Source organism: Physeter macrocephalus, chromosome 9, assembly GCF_002837175.3.
Source record: "Physeter macrocephalus isolate SW-GA chromosome 9, ASM283717v5, whole genome shotgun sequence".
NCBI classification, from domain to species: domain Eukaryota; kingdom Metazoa; phylum Chordata; class Mammalia; order Artiodactyla; family Physeteridae; genus Physeter; species Physeter macrocephalus.
In genome coordinates this window covers 68341532-68365030 of record NC_041222.1, presented here as the reverse complement: position 1 = coordinate 68365030, position 23499 = coordinate 68341532, and the positions used below count along the sequence as shown (strand labels likewise).

The window sequence follows — 23499 nt, the reverse complement described above, 5'->3', positions numbered from 1 at the left end:
TTAACCACATTTTATAGGAAAACTGGTGCAAACCTACTCTAGGCAGAGGGGTTTTTAGCGAACAGTTGGGAGAACATTACCTTGGGCCAGAGGGAAGAAGGGCTTGGGGTAGGTAAGGGTACAGGTGAGATGGAAGATGTGAGAGAGAGAAAAGAGACATGAAGGCTTAGGCTTGTTGCTGCGAAAATGTGCCAAGTGTCTGGCCAAGGAAGTGGAAGAAGAGTGTGTCGGGATTTCAGAGGTCCAGCCAAGGTTGGAGACAACATCTTTGTTACGGTCTCAGTCTACGTAACTGGGAGATGTTGCTCGGTTCAGATGCAGGAAGAGAGAGGGTGGTAGCTGGAGCCCATCATCCAGGGGCTTCAGCAAAGAGGGAAGGTCAGGGAGTAGAATATTTTGAAAGGATGGTTGAGGTAGAGTTAAAGCAGGATAAAGAAGTGACATCAGGAGAGGAGCCGAGGGGCCCGGCCACGTTATGGGGAAGCAAAGGGAGGAAGGGGAGAAAGGCATTCAAGACACCGGTAATTATAATTCACCTTCAAAGTGCAGCCTCTGAGAACTCAGCTTCTAGGAGTCAGTGTTTCCTGTTTGTTACTTAATAGCTAGAAAAGCAACCATGCAGAGTTTTAGACTTTACATCAGATTGCTTGCATGGTGCAGTCTTAAAGATCCTTGTGGGTGAGACGCTCTGGGAGTTAGCCACTCCGCCTTGTCAAGCTTGCTTGTTGTGATTTTTACTTTTCGTGTGGTTTGCAGTTCTTGGTGGCTCAGAAAGGCGGTACAGCTGTTGTGAAGGTGTCCTTGGATCCCCCGGGTGTCAGATCGCCAAGGTAGGGCTTGTTCCCCAGAATGCTGCTTGTTTCAGAACCAGAGTTGCTGCCTCCTGCACAGACCTTGAGGAGCCATAAGCATTTGGTATAATCCACTAATTTTCAGTTGATGAAATTTTTATGAGCTTAGTTGCTCTTGCCAAAACGTACAGTAACTTATTTGGCAGTGTTTGTTTCAGCTTCACGTTCACGACCAAAAAGAAAACCTAGAAGGCTTTGTGAAGACTCTTGTCAAGTTCCCACCCCGCAGCGGGAATCACGGTGTATACGCCGTGAATTGTGAGATGGTACGTTGGTGGTATGTTTTGCCTTTTTAGGCATGTGTAAGGAACGTTCCCAGGCTCTCTCTCTCAGTCCCACACAGCGCTGCGATGTTGTTCACACATTTTCAGATGAAGCAACTGAAGCTGAAAAGAAAAGTTAAGTGACTTGGTGGGATACCTGCACTCGGGGATGGAGCCAGGAGTTGGCCCATGATCCTCTTTCTGTTACTTATTAATTTTTCTTTCTATATAATCACTGCTTGTCCTACTCGTTACATTGCTGAGGATACACGGGTGGAAAATGTTATGAATACTACTGTTATCCCCCAAATCAGCATAAAAGCTTTAATTTTTAAAAAACTATTGTTTTTATAGAGACAGTAAAATATTTATAGGGAGTTATCTTCTTTCATATGAGAATCAATACTAAACAGTAGGGGAAAAACAGAACTTGGAATCATGAGACCTCAGAAGCTCCACTGCTTAATCAGGCAAGTCTCCCGGATGCTCCAGTCTGTAAATTATGAGGTTAATAATAACCCAACAGTAATGGTGAGAACCAGATACACTAATATATGGCAAAGTGCTTTGTATGTGTCAAACATCACGTGAACAGTCATCTTTAACAAAACATTAAATTTTTGTTCCCTGTGGCATATTTGGAAAGCAGATTTGTGGAGTTTAATTTTAATAAATATAGAAGGGAAGTGTTCAGTTTTTAAGCTTAGATTTTTAATTGCAGTCAATGAAAGCTGCTTCTGGCTTAGAAATCAAATATCATTACCATGTTGTCCTCTACTGTGCCATGTTTATATAAGCATAATATGGATTTTTTTTTCATTCAACAAGGTTTATAACTGCATTGTCCAATATGGTATCCACTAGCAAACAAACATGTCAGCATAGAGAACAGAGTAGCAGTTACCAGAGGGGAAGCGGGGGAGGGCAAAATGGGTAAAGGGGGTCAACTGTATGGTGATGAATGAAAACAAAATTTTTGGTGGTGCAGCGTGCTGTAGTGTTTATAGAAGTCAAAATATAATGTTGTACACATGAAACTTATATAATGTTATAAAACAATGTTACCTCAATAAAGAATTAATTTAAATTAAAAATTTAGTTCCTCAGTCATACTAGCCATATTTCAAATACTCAATCCCCACTTGTGGCTGGTGGCTACCATATTGGACAGGACAGAAATAGAACATTTCATCTTCACAGAAGGTTAGCACTGACCTCTAATGAAAATAATTGTAAAGCCTAAGCCAAGAAAATGAAATTATTTTTATTAGCAGAAATATTACCAACATTAAGGAAAAAATTAAAGCTTGGAACATCTTTTATATGACCATCAGATCCACTCACTGGCTTTTGTTAGCAAAACTGAATGATAGGGTTAGATTGTATGTTCCAGTTAGAAATATTCCTTTAAGATATCTGAGATGTTAAAATATGTTTGCTCAATATGATGTTTAAATTTAATATTTCCGTCTTTATAGTGCTATACAGCCAAAGGTTTGGAACTTACTCAAGTGACAGTGGTTGATCCCAGCCTCCAGGTGGTCTATAATACATTTGTGAAACCAGATGAAGAAGTCATTGACTGTAACACTAGGTATGCATTATACACAGGGGTTTGTTTTTGAAATTATAGAACATTCAACATGTACTTTGAGTTTTAGCCTAGGTACTTTTATTGGATTCAACTTTAGAGCATGAGTTAACACTGTTTCCTTTTAATTAATTTGTTTATTCAAAACTATTCATGTTCTGTTGAGTACCTTGCTAAAATTATGCAGACACTGTATTAGGCCCTGGGTAACGACCCTAAATGAGAGATACGGCCTCAGCACTCATGGTGTTTACATGTTGGAGTGGTAGGTAGGAGGCTAGAGAGACAGACAAAAATATTGAACAAGTTATTTTATTCATTCATTTATTCATTCAATCATTAATCAGTTTCTTCTGAAAATACCATACTATTCGCTTTAGATGAAAATTTCTATAATCCTGTAGACATGTCGCTGAGTATACATAGCTTTGATATGGCATACAGAACACTGGTTCAGTGCAAATTCTATTTTATTATTATTATTAAAGTAGGACACGCTTCTGATCCAAATTCAATGCTAACTTGAGATAGTATGATATAGCTGTGCCTTTAATTTTTAAAAACCTCATAGAAAACACCCAGTAATATCATTGATTAATTGAATTGGATTTCCTGAAGGCATATAAGCCATATGACATGACATATTTATATATTTATTTAAATATATCTATTTAAATATAAAATAGAAGACATTGATCTTATTCTACAATGAATATTTAGAAGTGTTAATTACTGGTGTGATTGTATTTATTCAATTTTCTTTAAATAACAAATTCTCCAATGGTACTTAAATATGACGTGTGTGTGTGTGTATACATGCACACATATATACATACATTTGTATATGTATATATGAACAAATGTGACTTGATACACATATACAAGTGTTTATTATATGCACTATATACTATAGTACGTAGTTTATAGTATTATAGTATATATAGTATACATAATATATATTATATATGTGTATGTCCATAATTTTAGAGCACAGTAAGGCAAGGTGGTCAAGTGAATTAAAAGTTGTTGTGATAAATTTTGAGAATAATTGTAAAGAATTCTGCTAACAAGCATTTTTTAACTTAAATTTCCTCATGGTTCATAAAAATGGTTGTATACATAAAAACTCAGTAAAAGTTGCTGTTATCAGAAAATGCATTTTGTTACTAATCTCTCTCCTGACCTCATTTGATTTTTTTTCCTACTCATTTTGGCCATATCCTAATAGCCCCATCTATTTTATATTTTACTCTTTTTTTTTTTTACTTTATTGAGCTATAATTGACAAATAAAATTGTACTATATTTAAAGTTATTGTACTCTTATTGGTTCTTGTTCTTCCATGGGTTTAGCGGAATCTTTTCTAACTCCTTTTTGGAACAAGTCAGGAAATGCTTTGCTAATTACTGATGCTCATAGCTGCAAAATGAGAACTGAAGGTCTTGCTTTAAAAATAAAAACTTGAATCTTAAAAGAAAAAGTCAGAAGGATTCAATGCATTGCATTCTTTTAAAACGGCTTTAAAATGAACCCAAGTGCTCCATCCATGATAATGTCCTCTTAATTCAAATATTTCATTATGCATCACATTACTTAACTAAGCCAGATGATGGAGCCAGGTGTATCTTTTGTTTCTTACAGGAGACAATAATATCAACATACAGCTTACGTTGAAAATACCTTTGCAGTATTTTTATCTCTTTTCTCCTAATTTGCAGTAAAGCACAGCAGTAGCCACGTTTCTGAACACATATTTTTAGTATGTGCTTCATGAAAACCACTAGGATAGTCAGTTTTCTGCATGTATTTTCACTGTTTGCACGTATTTTCAGTGGGTCCTTATAAGCCATTAAGATTGGTAATTGACCCTACTTTACAGATGAGAAGACTGAAACCAGAAGGCTAAGTAAGTTGTTGAAAATCAAATATAATAAGCAAATGGCAGAGTCATAGCGTAGCTCAAACTCAGGTTGTCTAGACTTTGCTTAGGGCTTCATCTGCTTTTCCGTGCTTCTCACATTTCATCTTTAGCTTTGCCTTAATGGGAGACAGACTACTTAACTGTAAGGGACAAAACTCAGATTATATAAAGATGAGAGTTCACAAAGGAACTTTGTGAACTTGTAATAATGTCTCCCCCTGCCTTACATGATTGATCCAAATTATAAATTTTACTAGGTTATATCAATATAACCTAGTAAAGGGATAGTTGGCAGTCATACAATAAGATCTTTGTTCTGTTCATCAAATGTTTGTCACATTGAATCTGTAATGTGTTCTAACTATAACTGATGAAATCTACTTAGTTGTACTCTTACATGCACTGTGTGTCTTATTGGGATAGGTTTTCTGGTGTGGTTGAAGATGACTTGAAGGACACGAAAACCTCAATCCGTGATGTGCAAGCCACCTTGTTGAACCTGTTCAGTGCTGACACTGTACTAATTGGACATAGCTTTGAACGTAGTCTCTATGCACTTAAGGCAAAGAGTTAGAGGCTCATATTCTTATAAAACTCTATGTGCTAATGTGGTAGTCATTATCATTGTGTTATCACTGATGCTTGATTTGCCCTTTTAGACAAAACAAGATAAGAATCACTGTGCTGATGACATTGTCCAACTCTTGTAAACCAGAAGCAGTATAAGATGCCCAAGTCATTTGGCTAAACAAGATCAGAAACAAAGTCCATTATCAATTGTGATGAAACCAAAATCGTTGTTTTGACATGGTCTTAGATCATTGTCTTTAATATTCAAGTGGGTAAAACTACGTTTATCTAATAGGTTATTATAGTCACATCCTGGAAGATACTTTTTCATATTAAGTCAGGTAGACTTATAAAGCCTACCTACCTATAAGGTAGGCTCAAAATCAAATGGCATGTTCATTTTTCTTGGCATGATAGACTTGAAAATCTCCCCCTTAATACTCCAGGTTAAAATGGTCTGTTCTTTGCTCCATGTTCTAGAACAGGTGTCAGCACACTATGGTCCATGTTAGCCACCTGTTTTTGCAAATATTTTTATTGGAACAGAGCCACCATACCCACTCATCGATGTATTTTCTATCGCTGCTTTCATACTACAGTGGCATTGTTGAGTAGTTATAACAGAAGTGGTATGGCCTGCAAGCCTAAACTATTTATAACTTGGAAGAGAGAGTTTGGTGGCCACCCCCGATCTAGAACAGTGCTCTGCAACAGAACTCTACGTTCTACATGTTCACTATCCAATATGGTAGACACTAGCCACATGTGGCTAGTGAGCGCTTAAAATGTGTCTAATGTGACTGAGAAAACGATTTTTTCATTTTGTTTACTTAATTTCAATAGTTACATGTGGCTGGTGGCTACCACATTGCACAGCACAACTCTAGAACTTTGGGGACCTTGACTATTTGTTTCAGACACCCCTAGGACTTACCTTCATGCCGAGAAGGGCTAGTTCTTCTTTAGTGTAAGAATGTAAGTAAGGCCATTTAATTTTCCTAAGTGAGTATCCACCTCTTTCCCTGCCAAGCTGGTACCATAGTATAGATAGTAGTTTCACACAGCACTCTTGTCTCTGCATGTGACAGATGAGACTGGAATGTGCTTCCACCAGACCCCACCCATGTGTGAGCAAAGAGAGTTGGGGACGTAAGCTTTCTGTAAGAAAGCTCTTCACAGGGATGTCCTTCTGTCACCTCGGCGACAGCTTGTCTCAGACTCAGTTCCTCACCATGACTTTCCTGTCTCTCATTTTCCAGGAACTGTTCTATTTCACCTGTCTCCCAGACCAGAAAATTTGAAACCACTGTGTTTTTTTTATTCCTTGTAAACAGCCTGTTTCTTTCACCCAGATTACTTGTAGATTTCTCTATTTTTCTCTATTTCCCCCACCACCTTCTTTTGTGTGCTCAGTGTTCTGCAGCCAGGAACCAGTGTCTAGGAGTTGGCTGACACATTACAAGTGAGAATTTAAAGCGTTTATGGATGGGGCGTAGTAGGTGCTAAACATTAAACTTCCAACCCCTTTCTTCTTTTTTTAAAAAATAAATTTATTTTTTATTCATTTATTTAATTTTTGGCTGTATTGGGTCTTCGTTGCTGCTCACAGGCTTTCTCTAGTCGGTGAGAGCAGGGGCTACTCTTCGTTGGGGTGCATGGCCTTCTCGTTGCGGTGCATGGCCTTCTCGTTGCGGTGGCTTCTCCCGTTGCAGAGCACGGGCTCTAGGTGCGTGGCTTCAGTAGTTGTGGCATGTGGGCTCAGTAGTTGTGGCTCGCGGGCTCCAGAGCACAGGCTCAGTAGTTGTGGCGCACAGGCCCAGTTGCTCAGCGGCATGTGGGATCTTCCCGGACCAGGGCTCGAACCCGTGTCCCCTGCATTGGCAGGCAGACTCCCAACCAGTGCGCCACCAGGGAAGCCCAAACCGCTGTCTTCTTGATCAGTCTTTAAATTAGTCTTGTCCTGAGGCGAATCTTCAGTGCTTTTTCAAAGTACAGCTCTTCTAACAAGGAATCCAAACTGGTACCTGGCAGTCTAGGCTCTCAGTTATCTGACCCCTCTCTTATTGTATCACTATTTCCTACTTTATTAAATCTCAGGAAAAATTTTTTCACCTTCTTCCATGTGTAGCAGAGGGGATTTGGACCTAGATGGGACTAATCCTTGTCCATGCTCCCTCTCCAGGGACAGACAAACCACTGAAATGGGACTTGCACTAGAGTGAGGTGTGCCCGCACCTCCGCTGAGTCACAAGGTGGGAGGAGCCTGGCTCACCCTTTACCGCCCCCCACCCCGCCAGTAATTATTGGAACCGCTCTGAGCTCATGCTGCCTCCTGGTGGTGCTCTCTTGGTAGGAAAGTGGACTTGGAAGTCAGGCTGCTGAGATTGGATTTCCTTCTACCCTGCTGACTCAGCTTAGGCAACTTTCTTAACCTCTCGAAGCCTCAGTTTCCTTGGCTGTAAAAAGGGACAATAAAATACCTACCTTGCTAGGTTACTCTGCAGGTTGTAGTGAGATAATCCAAGTTAAGTGCCTAGTGACTGGCCTGTTGTAACTGCTCATGTTACTTGCTTTTGTAGCATAGTTACTGCTGCTACAGTTACGGTTGCTGCCATCAGTTTCCTTATTCTTTGGGAAGAACGTCTAAAGAGTTTTCCTCTTTCATTTGACAGTTAATTCATACTTCAGTTGTGGACACGACAGTTATGTTTCCTCATCGGCTAGGCTTGCCTCACAAAAGATCCCTCAAAAGTCTAGTGGCCGACTACCTGCAGAGAATCATTCAGGATGATGGTAAGAGCCTGCTTGTTCGTGATAAATATCGGGATCCTAAGTCTGACTTGAGTAAATCATGAGGTTCATGGTAAAGGTCTACTGTTTGAAATGCTGCCCTGTGGGTTCTCTTCTTGGGTAGAGAATCCTAAAGCTTCTGCTTAAGTAAAAAGTGTTCTATGCTCACTGCCTGGTATAGTCCTAGATGTTCCACAGGCATCAAAACAGCAGTTAAACTGAGACTGGTGACCACATCATGGTTCAGCAAGTTGCCTGACCTTGGAATTCATGCATAAAACTTTTGTTGGTGTAGAGATCTAATTCCATTCTAAATTTTGCTGAGTACCTCCTTTCATATGTGATTTTCGTTAAGCCTAAAGAGATTCTAAAATTGATTGGGTCCAAGTTATCTCACCCAGGGTAAATAGTGTGCATTGCGTAAGAAGAAGTATAGCTCAAATTCAATAGATTCATGCGTGCACTTGCTCTGTAGTGGATTGGTACAGAGGTTTTGCTCTCAGAACTTTTTTTATTTTTGGTTTTTCTGATGAAAAATACCCAACATTAAACAAATTAATCTAATACAACAAGTACAGCCACCAACTATCCTGTTAGTGACATTGTGATATGCACGAGATACGTGTCTGGCTTGGAATGGAGGTTAGTTACTCTGTACATTTCATGAATACCCATATAGGCCCCACTTTTGCACAAGAGGGCGAAGAAAGTTAATTTTGAGTATGTTAAAATTATGTTATAATGCTGTATGTTTCTACAGATGCTTCGCTGCTCATGTCATTTACTGTACAAAATACAGATTTTACTTTATGGTCTTTACTCTTTCATTCTCTATTAGACACTAACAAATACCATCTTGCAGAGAATCTCTAATTTACATTATCTGCGTTGTTAAAAATATTCATATCTCAAATTCCCAGAAAATGCTCTTATAAAACTTGTAATGTGTTCTACTGAAAACAATCTGGAACGATGGACACAAAAATATTTCACCTAACAACAAAAAATACCCTATGTAAAACAAAATCTTCTAAAAGTTATATAATACCACAGTTCTCTCAGAATAACACAAATAAACAATAATATAACATTTTAGAAGTGTGGTCCATATGATTTTTCTCATTTAATCTCGGGCGTCATTTATTATTTTCACCAGAACTGTTAGGCTTGATATTTTGGGTAGATGTCATCTACTTTTTAAAACCATGTCATTTTGTATCTAAGGTCACTCTTTGTCTAGAGGGGTGTACTTTTTCTAGCATCCCTTATTTCTGACTTCTTGTCAGATCTCTCTTGTTCAGTGGTACCTGTCACTTTTTTGTTGTATCTCCCTGGAAACGAGGTTCATGGAGAAGGTACTGATGTGCTATCCAGTCATAGCAATGTAGTGACCACTTGACTGAGGACAGGCTACATAGAAAAAGGGAGATGCTTGTTCATCTGGATTTATGTAAAACGTTTCTAAAGCAACCAGTAGGGGTTGTTCTAGGTATGAAATAATGAAATACTGATAAGTGACCAGTGGTAATTTTGTTTCAAACTCAAGACTTCGTTTTGAGACCATCCGTGGGTAACATCACAGAGTTGGCTATGTCTAATGTGCTATTTTATATTCTATACTATTTGGAGGTCACAATTCAAGTGAAAATGCAACCGCCTGCATGGAACTGGTACTCTGGAAGGTAAAAGACGACCTGAAAGGAAAGAAGTAACCACTTTGCCCAAGAATATCTTAAACCTCTGCATTGCTTCTGTGACTCCTTGGCCTCCACTGCTGGCAGTAGAGTTTGGTCTATAATAACATGAGGTTTGTCCACACTTTCAAAGAGAAGAGGAGAAGGAAAAGCACTGTTGAGGTCTATTTATTACATTTTAAAGGTTAAATTTCCACAGTGATTTCTAAAGTTGTGACTGGGCAAGAGCGGGGGAAGGAATTAGGTATTTTGGAATTTGACTCATCTTTGTAGGCAGTGTACAAATAACAGTGGAAGATGGTTTGAAGTTGAAGTAATGGGTCCAGGACTTTCACAAAGGTCGTTTCTCAGGTTACTTAAATTCCTTTTTCTCTCTAAATACTTAGAACCATTATACTGCCTGGAGATAGAAACATCTTTACCTAACAAAATTGTAAGTTTTCTTTAGATCATCTATATAGAAATAGAAGTGGAGATTTTCCTCACAAAATATATGGAAGTAAATGTAAACTTTTTAGTGTACTATTAACATAAAAGTTCTGGTCATTTGGCTATTGTGTAATGTGTTTTTAATTTAACTGGTGTATTCTTACTTGATTTTGATATCAACAACTCACTGAATTTTTTTTTTAAGGCAGTGTCCTATGGCTCTTCTAAACACACTGAAATCTAATCTATATACCCAGTACTGGAATTGTCTAATTCCTTTAAGGAGTTGGTTCTTTCCTTCTTAATTGCTTTTTGATAAACTGGCCCAATGGAAACGACATGACTTTATTCAATTTGACTACTGACCTTTGAGTAAGTATGAATCTTTAATATTAATGCTGTTAACATGCTACAAAACTACAAAGGTTTCTCTGTCAAGGGTAGGGATGAGACCCAGAGCTGTCAATCGTATGGTCTCTGTGCCAGGAGTAAATTCAAGTTGATGGTGATGATGTGCCCTCAGTAAGAACACCTCAGGTTTGCTGCTTTGGTACTTTGAATTGACAAGTAAATCTTAAGTATCACTGAATTCCTTTTTCTTTTTTCTTTTTTTAAAAAATTATTTATTTTTGGCTGCATTGGGTCTTTGTTGCTGTGCTCGGGTTTTCTTTAGTTGCAGCAGGGGGGGTGCTACTCTTCGTTGTTTGCGATGTGCGGGCTTCTCATTGAGGTGGCTTCTCGTTGCAGAGCACGGGCTCTAGAGCGCAAGCTCAGTAGTTGTGGCGCACGGGCTCCGCGGCATGTGGGATCTTCCCAGACCAGGGCTCGAACCCGTGTCCCCTGCATTGGCAGGCAGGTTCTTATCCACTGTGCCACCAGGGAAGTCCAGTTCCTTTTTCTTGATACCATAAGTACTTCCTTAGTCATCTCTCATACTTGACATGAAGTAAATTTGTAATGATGTAAATTTAAAGTATTTTAAATATATGTAAATTTGTAATGATGTAAATTTAAAGTATTTTAAATATATGTAATCAAGAAGGTCGGGCTATTATAGAAAAAGCAGCTGTTATTGTGCATTCCAAAGCCACATGCAAAATTTGAAGACATTATCTACATTTTTCAGATCATCCTTGTTCTTGTTCAGTTCCATGTACATGCAAACCAAGAGCTGTCAGGAGTATCTCCACAACATTTGGGTAAAAAGCAAAAAGGAACTATTTATATATATACATGTATATATATATAAATAGTGTATATATATATATAGTGTGTATATATATAAATAGTATAGATATAGATATAGATATATTTGGACCTACTTTCAATGCCTCTTCATTTGAGCCCCTACTTGATGAAATAAATGCTGCGACAGCAGTCTTGCTTTTGTTGTGTCTCCACTGCACATGCTGTTGTGGATGAAGAGCGTTTGGGACAGATACAGCTTCCTGGTCGTTGCTTCTGATGCATAAAGTTGAGCAGATGGCAGGAATGTGGAACATTATGTGGTATGGTGAACTATTAACATTGCAGCACAATTAAAAGGAATTCTAGTTCTAAGCCCTCAGTTCACATTGGAATACTACCAGAGGTGCAAGAAAACAGATTAGGCAGTAGGATACTTCTGGAAGACATTTCCAATCTTGTGAGCTTGAGATACGTCTGGTGGCATATACCCACCAACTGCTCTCTGCATATTACCAACAAGGTAGAGGATGATAATTTAAGGTGTTTAAGGTGTTTTTCTCAAAAGTATAATACAGACGTTTGGCAGTACCTATGAGACACATTCCTGGACAAAATGTGGGTAGGCAAGACATTTATTCACTTACTATATGATCTCAGTGGAGCATGTGCCTACAATATAAACGGTAAACTCACAAATGATCAAAACTAAAACTTTTTACAATGTGCAATACAGGTAGGGATGTTAATCTGATATGATGTCACATGTCTCCCAAATATAACTAACTCCAACTTCCTATTTTAATTTCTTAATAAACACATCAATGTTATCAAAGAAACTAAAACTAAATTCTATTAATTTATCAAACTTACACTTCTCTCAAAGTTCTTAGGCTTCTAAGGAACGAGATTTAAATCTGTTTTTCAGTGTTAGCATTCTGGACTGACTTGTGGGCTCTGGAAACCCCTGACAAAGTTGTCAAATTATGAAATGAAATTGAGGTGGCTTCTACAGGTGAGGGGGAAAATTTAGAGATAGAAGAAGCTCTTTTATATCGCTTACGTACAGACTTAAATCCATGTCCTGTAAGAACGCATACATTTCCCCTACTTTTCTCACCTGTGCTATCAGGGTCAGGTTTACAATATTTTCTTCTACGCAGCAAAACATAACATCCAATATATAGGTAAATATCAAAAATATCAAAAATATCTGGGACAATGAGTTATGCACTACAGTAATTGTACTCTCACACCTTCCTGTAAAGTCCATGTTTTTAGAAAAATATATTATTGCATATGAAACCACAAACAGGCATTCTGATTCCAGCACATTCTTACTCAAAACAGTATATACAGTCCTAATAATAGAGTCAGAGGGCACTATAGATTCACACACAGGGGTCTTACGGTGCATGTCCCAGACAGACAGCAATCTATATACACGTCCATATTCTGTGTCACCTCTCTTGACAGAGGCTTGCTTGCTTGGTATCCAGGTCTCAAGGGTCTCTCATGCCGGTGAAGCGGAAACAGAATATACAGCTGAAGATGGTCTGCCCTAGGCTGCTTCTTCGGCAGAACAGTCGATTCCCGCGTAGGTAAACTTCTCATAAAGCGTGGTATTCACGTAGGTCTAGAAGAACAAGAGTGGTTCAGAGACACAAACTGGCTCAGTCCTCCCTCCGCCAGGGGCAGTTACAGTAATACCCCGGTTTCCTTAGCTTGTTTCAACTCAAATGCAGATACGTGGGGGGTATTTTTCTATCCTCATTCCCTCTGTCGTGTTTAACAACTTGCTTCCTGAAAAGCATCCCTTGACGTCTGCAAGTGAGATCGCTTCCTCACTTGTTTCAGTCTCCGGCTTCTCTTTCTCAGGGTCTCTCACTGGTCCCTCCTGACATGCCCCACATCCTCTAAGGCCCCTTCCTCTGTCTGCTTCTCATCTCCTGCTGTGTGACCTCACCCACATCTTTGGTTTAATTACCAACTGGGTTTTGATGACGTTCAACATCTACTTCCCTAACCTAGATTTGTCTTTCGAACCTCAGATCTGTATCATCAACTACTTTCTAGAAATTTTGATTGATAGAATTCCTGACCCTCCCCATAGTAACCTGTAGACCACGCTCTGTAGTCTACCTGCTGTTTGTCCTTGGGCAAGTCACTTTTCACCCTTCTAAGTCTGTTTCTTCCTCTATAACATTAAAGGGTCAGGCTGTATGACTGATGAGATTTAAGATTCCTTCTAGCTCGAATAAGCCAGTTCTATATGTTGTTATACTGTGTGTGACTGTATCTTATATAGGAATCTTATTTCCTCCAAAATTGTAACTTCCTCAAAGTTGGGTCCACATCCTTTATGTCCCTATAGCACCTAGGGTCCTGCTCAGGAGAACCTGTTGACTTGTATCAACTTTTTATTAACCACAATGGACACATGCGGAATTCCACTTAAAGAACCCCTGCTTTGATCTCCATACTCACCTTTCGTTCTTCTAACATCCTGTTTAAGGACACCAGGATCTGGGCAAATGAGGGCCTTTCATAAGGCTTCTCCCGCCAGCATTGTCTCATGAGATCATACCTTTGAAAACGGTGAAAAGGTTAAGTCTACAACTGTGCTTCAGGCCTGGGCACAGCCAGGTGTAGGGTATGGCAAAAAAGAGAATGTAGCCACCCAACGCATGGTCATCACGCTTAGCCAGCAAAAGACAAAAGTACGGCACCGAGGAAGGTTCTGTTAGGCCTCCCATCTCCCCATCCACGTCCCCTTTCTTCTCCCAGTAGATCCAGTGCCTGCTTTAGGTACCATTCCCACGGGATCTTGGTCTCAGCTATTCTGATTGATTATCTGGAAAGAACTGAGTTACATGTCTAGGGCAGCATGTCCCTTGGAATACCACACCTCTCAAAATGTCTCTTTTATTTTTTAAAAATGGCCCCGTGCTCAAAAAAATTTGCAAAATGCCACCCATCGCATCTTCCTCTTAGGGATCGACCCAGGAAAATCTTGAGAAGTCATTCCATTAAAAACAAACAACCTTTTTAACCAGGTTTAACCTAGAAGCTTCCCAGACATAACTGATCACAGAACTCTTGTGTCATTTATTTACGTCTCACACTTTCCACATAGTTTAGGAAGTGCTGGTCTAAGTCAGTACTTTCTCAAATGTGGCCAGAACTACTTGTATTGTTAAAATGCAGATTCCTGGGACTCACCCTAGATGTACAGAATCATGTCTGGGAATGGGGCTCAAGATTTCACATGCTGACCAAGTGACTCAGGGGAACTGTAGTGCACGGAGGGCTCTCAACCATCAGCCTGGGGTGTTAGAGATTCTATCAATAGAACAGTTTGTACTTTAACAGAACTTTCATAAGGGCTGAAAATATCACTCCTTATGGAATGAATCTCAAAAGGTGGAATTTTAGGGACTTTGTCCAATGATGGTTCAAGTACATCCAGGTTTTCCCAGGATGGTCTAGTTTTATATCTCTTGTACCATAACAATAATAGCACCCTATTTCACTCTTAGAAGTGGCTTGGTTTGGATGATAAATTTCTTGCTCAGCCTAGAGCCTTGCACCCTTCAAATCATGCCAGTTAGGCAGCAACTACATTGGTTAGTTCTGGGAATGGCAACATCACTAAAGATAATCATTATTCCCCTGAGAAGAATACTTATTCCTGGAAAATAATCCTCATAGAAGTAAGATTTTATGAAGAAAAATCTGTCTTCCTCAATATAACAGCTCTGAAATCTCTGTCCCCAAAGTTAGTCTCAAGGTTTCATACATTTATTCATGGATAATTTCATGAATTTATTTCAGATCTTTTCTGCCTTTGTTGCCCTTTCTCATTTCAACCTTAAGATTCAACCAAGAATCATCACCTTAAATTCCTCCTGGATTTCTATGCCTAGAAAGCTGTTATTCCCTGCCCATTGCATCACAGTCTTAGTTTCAAGAACCCCCTCGTTTCTGACTATTTGGTGTGTGTGTGTACGTATAGGTAAACATATGTGTATGTATCAGATAGCTCCTTCATTAGAAAGGTACAGGGGGAAAGTTAGGATAAAATAGCCCCAGGTGAGGCCTGACTTACACCTCATCATCACAGTTTAGGGGCTTCTCCAATCTGTAGCCCTGGGGCAGCTTCTCGTAGAGTTCTGCACACGTCATCCCACAGTAAGGGGTGCCACCTGGAAGACAGGAAACAGTGCGCCCTAAGCCCCCTCGGATGCAGAAGGCAGCATCTCCTGCCCTGAGGCTATACAGCCAAGGGGCTGGGAGAAAGACGGGGTGTGTCAAGCGATGCTGAGCAGCCGGTGTGATCTTCCTCCGGAGCAAGGCTACCGCACATCACAGCTGGACTTCGGCTACAGACCGTGCTCCCATGCGGCCGCTCCCTAGTGCAGAGATCCACCACAGTCTCCTTCCTTCCGGTGCTATTCATCTTCCCCAAGTCTGTCTACACACAGCACGTCTATTGTACCAATGACACGGATCTTTGTCCTAATTGGAAGTCTGTATTTATGTTATGCAATTCCTATTTTATCTATCAATGTTAATTAGAAAAGCAATACATGTTTATGGTGGAAAATACAAAAAATAATGCAGAAAAAAACTACATTTAAAAAATCCTGTGTAGTCCTCCCAGTTTTTTTCATGTGTAATATTTATAAAACTGGGATTATGGGATTTTTTTCTGTTTTTTGGCATGCACATTTTCACATGGTATTAAATGGCCTTAGAAAACGTGACTTTTCATAATATACTGTCTTCAAGTTGTAGAAGTAAACTTATGACAGCTCTGTGACATCTGTGCACAAGCAGAGACAACTCAGAATGAAGTTCTTGGCCACCAGGTTATTAGTATTAAATATGACATTAGACACAGGGCATTCATAAAGAGAACCATGGGAATAAACACACTCAAACATGGAAACCCGTAAGGTTCTTTTCCCAAGTGGCATCTGTTGGCACCGAGTACACATGTTATCCATGAAAGTATACGGTAAAGGAGTCCGGGAGGCGCCCACTCCCTTGGCCTAGAGCCTCACCTGGTAGGTAGACATGGATACTCACCTAAGCTAACAATCTCCCATAGTAACACGCCATAGGACCATCTGCAGAGGGACAAAAGAGAAACCAGTTATCAGCACGCATGTTGCCCAGTCAATTTTCTGCCCAGAAAGCCAGGGCGACTGAGCCTAGGTCAGAAAAGGAAAAGTTCCATGTCTGTTTCCTAGGCTAGGGCCTTGCACACAGCATGCATTTATCTCCTCTTCGGCCAATGGAAGGATTATAACAGGGAAACGGTGTTAGCTCTGCCGGAGCGCCCACTCGCTTTAGGCAGAGAATGCAAGGTGGAAAGCTGGAAAGCAGGAGATTCTAAGCCAGACAGACCTGTGTCAGACCCCATCTCTGCCACCTGATACTCGTGTGACCTGAGACAAGTGACTAGAACTCCTGAGGCCTCTTAGTGTATTCTTCCAAAAGTGGGGACACCAATTTCTTAAAGTTATGCAGAGATGATGTGAGATAACATATAAAGGCACACACTGAAGACACAGTAACACTCTGGGCCTCAGTCCTTCCTCCTGACAAGAGGGAACATGAGCAAGAGGGTCAGGCCTCAATCCGAACCCTTCCGTCCCCCGCCAGCCTGAGACTCGTCACGCAGGCTGCAAGCAGAGATGGTTCCCGCTGTGTCTGTCTGCCCTCCATCCCTGCCACCTCTGACCCCCAGCAGCTACTGTGGGCCACCTCCTCTGATCTAGGTCCTTGTGCTGGGGTCAGTCTGGGGAGTGGAGCCATGGGAAGGCTGGGATGCCCCTTGCTTCTCTGGAGATGAGGAATTCACCACTTGAGGTCAATCCTCGACATGCAGAAAGAAACCCAAAGCCTGCCACCGGGGAAAACTGTCCCCTCTGTGGCTTCATTTAGTCTGGGATTTCCTGGGATTAGTGATTAGCTTTATTCCCCAGACGGATACGATATTCCTGCTTCTCTTTAAAACCTCTGTCAAATGGATATTTTTCTGGGACAAAAAAAAAAAAAATCCCTCAGCGGTGAGAGGCTTTACTTACACATCACTGTTGGTTGTATACACGCTGTAATTTAGTGACTCGATCGCCATCCAGCGCACGGGGAGCCGTCCCTGGAGAGAACGAGGTGAGATGCCGCTTAGGCCAGACAGGGCCCCTTCCCAAGGCTCGTTGCTGGCCTGAAGCTGGGGCTCACCCAAGTCCACGGGGAGGTCCCCAGACAGAAGGCGTGGCAGACTCAGGAACTGCTTTGCGCATGTCCCACCCACAAGTGTGTGGGTCTTTTAAATTCAAAGACCTGCAAATTGTGTGAGTCCCACCTACCTCAAGGGGCCCCTACCACAGTTTCATATAAAGAAAAATAACGATGTGTGCGCACGTGTGTGTGTGGATGTGTGTGTCCTTTCACTAGTCACGCGGTTATTCCCTTTGTGGCTGTCAGAGGCACTCAGAGGTTTGAAAGGAGAGACAGGCCTAGGAAGTAAGCTGTAATGCAGGAAAGGCTAAAGTGATGGGAGAAGACCGCGTGTGCGTGGAGGGGATTGTGCAGGAGTTTCCAGAGGAGGGGACGCATGAGTTCGGTTCTGTAAGATGTGTAGGCACCATCAGGTGGATGGGGGAGGAAAGAGCTTTTCAGGCCAAAGGGAAGACTGTGCCTGTGACTCACAGAGGAGGTGATGACTCCTAGCCAGTGCCATGTGCATTGGGTTTGGAGATAGGATGAGAGACACTTGCCCACCCTTTGGGTGCCTGGCCCCGACTCCCTCCAGGTTTGACCCATTTCTTGGCTTATTGCGTCCAGGCTGAGGAAAATGAGATGTGGACTGGAAAATGTGAAGTTTGACTTCTGAGTTTTATTCCTAGTTTCCTCAAATTTGCTATGAATTTGGGTTCCTTTCCTCTCGACCCACCCCAGGAATACATGAACCCTACTGAGAGATGGATCCCTCCCTCCCAGAGATCTGTCCAAGCTCTAACAGTGGCATTTCAGCTTACATTAGCCAGTGGGTGGGGCAAAATCAGGAGTATTTAGGGGATCTTTCTCAGCCCCCCCTCAAAACCAGAGCAGGCATTCTCCCAGACTCTCCTTCCATGAGACCAGCCCTGACCTGGATCCCAAGGATCATTCCTGAATGTGAAATTCTCTCCCAGTTCTTTATTTACTGGCACTATTTTGAAGCTCTTTCTGACCATAAATCTTGGCCGGTACTTTAAGGTTTAAATATAAAAGTATCCTTTCTCAAAAAAGATCCATGGTCGCTAGGGGTGGGGTCGGGTTTGGGGTCTGAATAGGCAGAAAACAGGATTTTTAGGGCAGTGAAAATCTGTAAGATACCATAATGAAGGACATATGTCCTTATAAATTTCTCCAAACCCATAGAACGTACAACACCGGGAGTGAGCTTCGATGTAAACTATAAACTTTGGGTGATTATGGCATGTCAGTGCAGGTCCATTGGCTGTAACAAAGGTACCACTGTGGCAGAGGATGCTGATGATGGGGGAGGGTATGCATGTGTGGGGTAGGGAGTATATGGGAAATCGCTGTACCTTCCTCTCCATGTTGTTGTGAACCTAAAACTGCTCTAAAAAAAACAGTCTTTTTTTAAAAAAGGATCCTGTCTCACATCTACATCTTCAGTGTTCTCTTCAACATCCACGCCTCCCTTCTCTCTATGTCCACCCCACCCCATCTGTCACCTGTTTTTCTCTCTTCCCCTTCACAGCTATGGAATGGAAAGAGTTGTCTCCATTTCCTGTTTGGTCTTTGCTCTCCTTTACTCCCAACCTGCTGACCTCTGACCTCGTACCTCCTAATAACTGATTTCCCTGCGCACTTCTTCCCTTTTTTTAATTTGACTGCTTTTGGATCTGCCCACATGTATCTGTGCCTACTGCTGTCACCTTGGTACAGGCCGTCATCATCTCCTGCCTGATGACAACCACCTCTCCACGGATCTCCCAGCCTCTAGTTTCACCCCCTAATGACCTGTTCTCCACACCACAATCACTCTAAATGGCAAGTGCAACCATGTGGTTCCTTTCCTTAAAGTTCTTTAATGTCCCTGTTGTCACAAGATCCCCAATGCTTAGGTGAGTCCCCAGATCCTTAGCTGGCATCCAAAGGTCTTCAGGACCTTATCCCCACTTGCATTTTAACTCCAACCTTGCATTTTATTTTTTACTTATTGCCTTCCACAAGCATACACTCTTTTCCATAGTTACAATCACAGTGAACCTAACCATTCTGGAACTTTCCACTCCCTTGGAAAGTTCCACCCTTGCATTTTAACTCTCCCTCTTTTCTGCATCACACTCCAGCCATACTGAATTACTTAATGGCCAAAGGTTCCATGCTTTCCTTTGCCTCTCGATTTTTATATAGACCACATCCTCCAGGTCATCCACTTCATTCTTACATCTCCAATATCTATTTGACATTTACTGTAAAGCTTCAGTGTGCTTCCTCTGAGTTCCCATGGCACCTGCACTTTCCTCATCCTCAGCCTCATCCACTGTTACGACTGTTCATTATGTGTCTCTGAGCTCTTTGAAGGAGAACACTGTGTCTGAATTATATTATCCCCAAACCTAGCACAAGCATGAAACATTATAGTAATAAATAAATCCATGCTGACGGGATCGATATATTAATCAATGATAGTAAAACCCCAAATCACTTAAGTACGTTAGTTTGCAACACTTCCAGTATTAGCATCGCCTGGGGGAATTAAAAAAAAAAAACAAAACTGATGCAGGATGCCCTCCCCAGAATAACTGAATCAGAATATCTAAGCCGTAGGACTCAGCATCCGTATTTTTTTTAATTTCCCCAGACGACTCTAGGTGCAATAGGAATTGAAAATCTCTGACTTAAATAATAGGCCAGAGAAGGTGGCTCCTCTGCCCTCTGGTGGTGTCTTGCTATACTGCACCCTTCTTGCAGGGAGCTTGCTCCTCTCCAAACCCTTCTCTTTTCTTCCCCTACCTTTAGGCTGTCCTTTTCCTCGCCAGACCCATGCTGCCACTGCACGCTTTGCCTTTCCACTGGGAGATAGACTTGAGCCCTACCAGTGCTCTGCCCCTCTAAGCGCTCCTCCTAAGCTCCCCAAGATACAGAAATCCCTACCCTTGGTGAAATGCCGAGCAAACCAACCTTAGCTTTGGGGGACTAAGGAAAGCAACCAAATAAGATGCGTGGATTACGGGGCTAAACTGTGTTAACCTCTCTTTCCCCTCATCTGGGGCAAACCCCCGCCCCACCCACGCCAAGGTGAAGGAAGGAGAGGGATTCTGTGATGGAGATAAGAGGATTCTAAGGAGGATGCTCCCAGGAGGAGTGGGGAGAGCCGGAGTAGATGGGTGAGTGGTGGTAGGTCCTGCTTCTTTAAGACCAGCCCAGCTCCTTCCCAGAGAAAAGTCTGCTTTGAGTGGGGCAAATCTGAAGAGTTTCGGGAAAAAAAAAAAATATTGCCTGGAAACCAGCCCTCAGGGAGGCACCTCTGGCTTCTAAAAAGTGCTGATGTTAATAAGTATACAGGACCAGGGGCATGGTGGTCTCTAAGAACCAAAGGAGACTAACTTTGAAACCTCATCCAAAAAGGGAGTGGGAAGTTCCAAAGTGGTTAGGTTCACTGTGATTGTAACTATGGAAAAGAATGTATGCCTGTGGAAGGCAATAAGTAAAGAATAAAATAAATTAATCGTGTCCAGGTTGTGAACTGTGGACCATTTCCTCTTGAAAGCATTCTTGAGTATTATTTCTGTGTTATCTTGTCAGTAACTAAAATAAGTATATTGAAGAGAAAGGAAACCTGAGCTTGAGGATAAACACAGAAGCCTGAGCCTTGCTAGGAGGCAATTTGGTACCCACAAAAGTAAAAGGACCCTCTATATGTTATAAGAACTGGAGTCATCCCAAGAAAGCTGAGCCCAGGTAATGCTGGGAGAGCCAGGCCAGTGGAGTGGACCCACCCAACACGTGCAAAGACTACAGGGTGTGTCACCCCCAACGCCCTGCTTTGCCCCACCGCTCAGGGAAAGCAGAGGGTGGTGGCATGTTGTCGGCACAGCACTAATGTCCAGGAATGTGGCATGTCCAGGGCTTTATGATTCTAGGGTGGACAAAAGTAGCAGAATGAGTCTAGCTTCTCTCTTCTAACACTGTGGTGAGGTTCTCCCGGGAGCTTGTATTTGAAGATAAAATATGAATGTTTAGGAGACTAGGTATCATTAGGTGAAAGTGGATTTGATTGGGGCTTGAAGAGTGAGCAGAGAACTTTTGGCAAAGAGGGAAATCTTATATGAGCATTTAGAAGCTATGAGTTTCTCTCTAGAGCATCCTTGTGATTTAGGAACCTCATTAGTTGATTTCCTGGATGTTTTAGAAGGTATATTAAGTGTCTTTTTCCCCCCTCCTAAGTTTGCTGTGCAAAAGGGGACTGTGGGAGCTCTCAGGGAGGTTTCTGAGTGAGACCAGACCTCAGGGTCTGGGCTGGATGTAGACCCCAGTCCCTGCAGCACTAGGCTTGCACGTTCAATTACTTGGCCACATGTGACAGGGCCTTCTTCATTGGTAAATGTGGACCCTCCAATCATTTTAGGAATCAAAAATGAGAAAGGATGTTTGCTGGGCCAGGGCATTATCCAGTGGGGAAAATGGTCAGAGGCCTCCGTCGTCACAGAAAGATGGTATTCTAAGAGACACGACATCAGGAGACGGAGGGGTGCTCCGGAAAGGATCTCATCAGCGTCTGTTCTGAACTTACCATCGTCTTTTTCACGTATACTTCTTGACCTCGGGACAATCCAAAATCGGCTATTTTGGCTACATAGTTTTCACCGACTAAAATGTTCCTGGCAGCCAGGTCCCTGTGAATAAACTGAAATTAAAAAAAAAAAAATCATGTATTTTCAGCATCGCATTTGCTTTTTCGCTCCATTTTGTTTCTTGCCTAGGGGCAAGAGCTTTGGGAAACAGAAAAGGTCAGTGTGAAAAAGGGGTTTTCAAAAGTCACCAGAATCCAGTTCCCTTAAAATTCCTCTCCTAAATGTTCAGTGAGTGGATTCTGCCGAATGACCCACATGTCTCTGGAGGAGCAACCTGGAAGAAAAACCAGGTCATGAAATCTTCCAGTTGCCATGAATGGCCTCTGCTACTGTGCATTATTTAGAGCCACACCAAGCTAAGATCGGTGAAGGTACCTCACCAAATATACATGATGAGAGTCACTAGATAAACATACTGTCAGTGTTGGGCATTAACTTCTATATAAAGAGATGGAATATTAGCAAAGATATGAAAGTTAGAAGATTGTAAGACGGAATTAAGGAGGAGAGAGCGACCAAAAAAAAATGTACAAACTTATCTAAACTCTGATTCCAGAGAGAATTTCAGAGGAAAGATGTCCAAAGCAAGGTCCTCAGGACGAACCTGTTTTTGGCTCAAGTAGTCCATTCCCCGGGCCACATCTGCTGCAAAGTGGAGGAGCTGCTGGGAGGACAGCGTGGAGGCGGTGCTGTTAGCGATGGCGAACGCGGGGTCCGTCTCCAGCACGCGGCTCTTGCGCAGGAAGTCAAGGAGGTTGCCGTGGGGGGCATACTCGATGGCCAGGTACAGGTAGCCTGTGCGGGAAGGGAGAGAGCACCACTTTATCAGTAACCCTAAGCTGCTGTGATATTTCTGAGATGTGCTATGATTCTCGGGAACCGCTTATAAACCTCTGTTTTATCGTAAAGTTACACATCTAGTGGTACCAACCTCGGTAATGCTGGGGCCAGGAGGAAGACAAGTGACATCATTCTTGCAATACTTAAAAGTGCTTGCTCTCAGGGTTCCCCTCCCCACCCCTACCAAACATAGAGGGCTTCCTGTCACCTACTCGGTGACACTAGTAGAATGAAATCAAAGCATTTGCTTCCAGACGATCTAAGACAGCTAGTCCACATCACCTTTCGTTTTTTTATTCAATCAATATTGAATATCAAGAACCTAATATGAGCCAGGCATGTTATTCCAGTATGAATCTAGCTTTTCCTGAGGTTATTTTTTTTTTTTAATCAAAAAACAATGACTAGGGCTTCCCTGGTGGCGCAGTGGTTGAGAGTCCGCCTGCCGATGCAGGGGACGCGGGTTCGTGTCCCGGTCCGGG

At 41.8% G+C, this 23499-nt stretch overlaps 2 protein-coding genes across 4 annotated transcripts in view; one reads left to right on the top strand and one right to left on the bottom strand.

The window, feature by feature from the left end:
* Positions 1–475: 475 nt before the first annotated feature.
* On the top strand, positions 476–11289 carry LOC112067366 (RNA exonuclease 1 homolog). Its single transcript, XM_024132872.3, has 7 exons — positions 476–521; positions 757–830; positions 1010–1117; positions 2593–2708; positions 5050–5188; positions 7869–7989; positions 9616–11289. The coding sequence occupies exons 1-7, from the start codon at positions 476–478 to the stop codon at positions 9696–9698; spliced, it is 687 nt and encodes a 228-aa protein (XP_023988640.1). The 3' UTR covers positions 9699–11289.
* A 624-nt stretch (positions 11290–11913) lies between these two features.
* TEK (TEK receptor tyrosine kinase) overlaps positions 11914–23499 on the bottom strand; it is a 102527-nt gene continuing 90941 nt past the window's right edge. For all 3 annotated transcript variants that reach the window (XM_007108993.3, XM_007108994.2, XM_028494035.1), the window contains 7 exons: positions 22782–22972; positions 22117–22230; positions 17390–17460; positions 16386–16426; positions 15403–15499; positions 13782–13881; positions 11914–12930 (listed from right to left, as the gene is read on the bottom strand). In XM_007108993.3, the coding sequence (XP_007109055.1) occupies positions 12856–12930; positions 13782–13881; positions 15403–15499; positions 16386–16426; positions 17390–17460; positions 22117–22230; positions 22782–22972 (689 nt within the window). In that variant the 3' untranslated portion in view covers positions 11914–12855. The remainder of the gene's footprint in view (positions 12931–13781; positions 13882–15402; positions 15500–16385; positions 16427–17389; positions 17461–22116; positions 22231–22781; positions 22973–23499) is intronic.

Bases quoted from the DNA above. Each gene is read 5' to 3' on its own strand.
- LOC112067366 (XM_024132872.3), top strand. From the start codon at position 476: ATGGGGAAGCAAAGGGAGGAAGGGGAGAAAGGCATTCAAGACACCG. The intron at 1,118-2,592 runs GTACGTTGGTGG...CCGTCTTTATAG, and splicing joins ACGCCGTGAATTGTGAGATG to TGCTATACAGCCAAAGGTTT. The intron at 2,709-5,049 runs GTATGCATTATA...TTATTGGGATAG, and splicing joins GTCATTGACTGTAACACTAG to GTTTTCTGGTGTGGTTGAAG.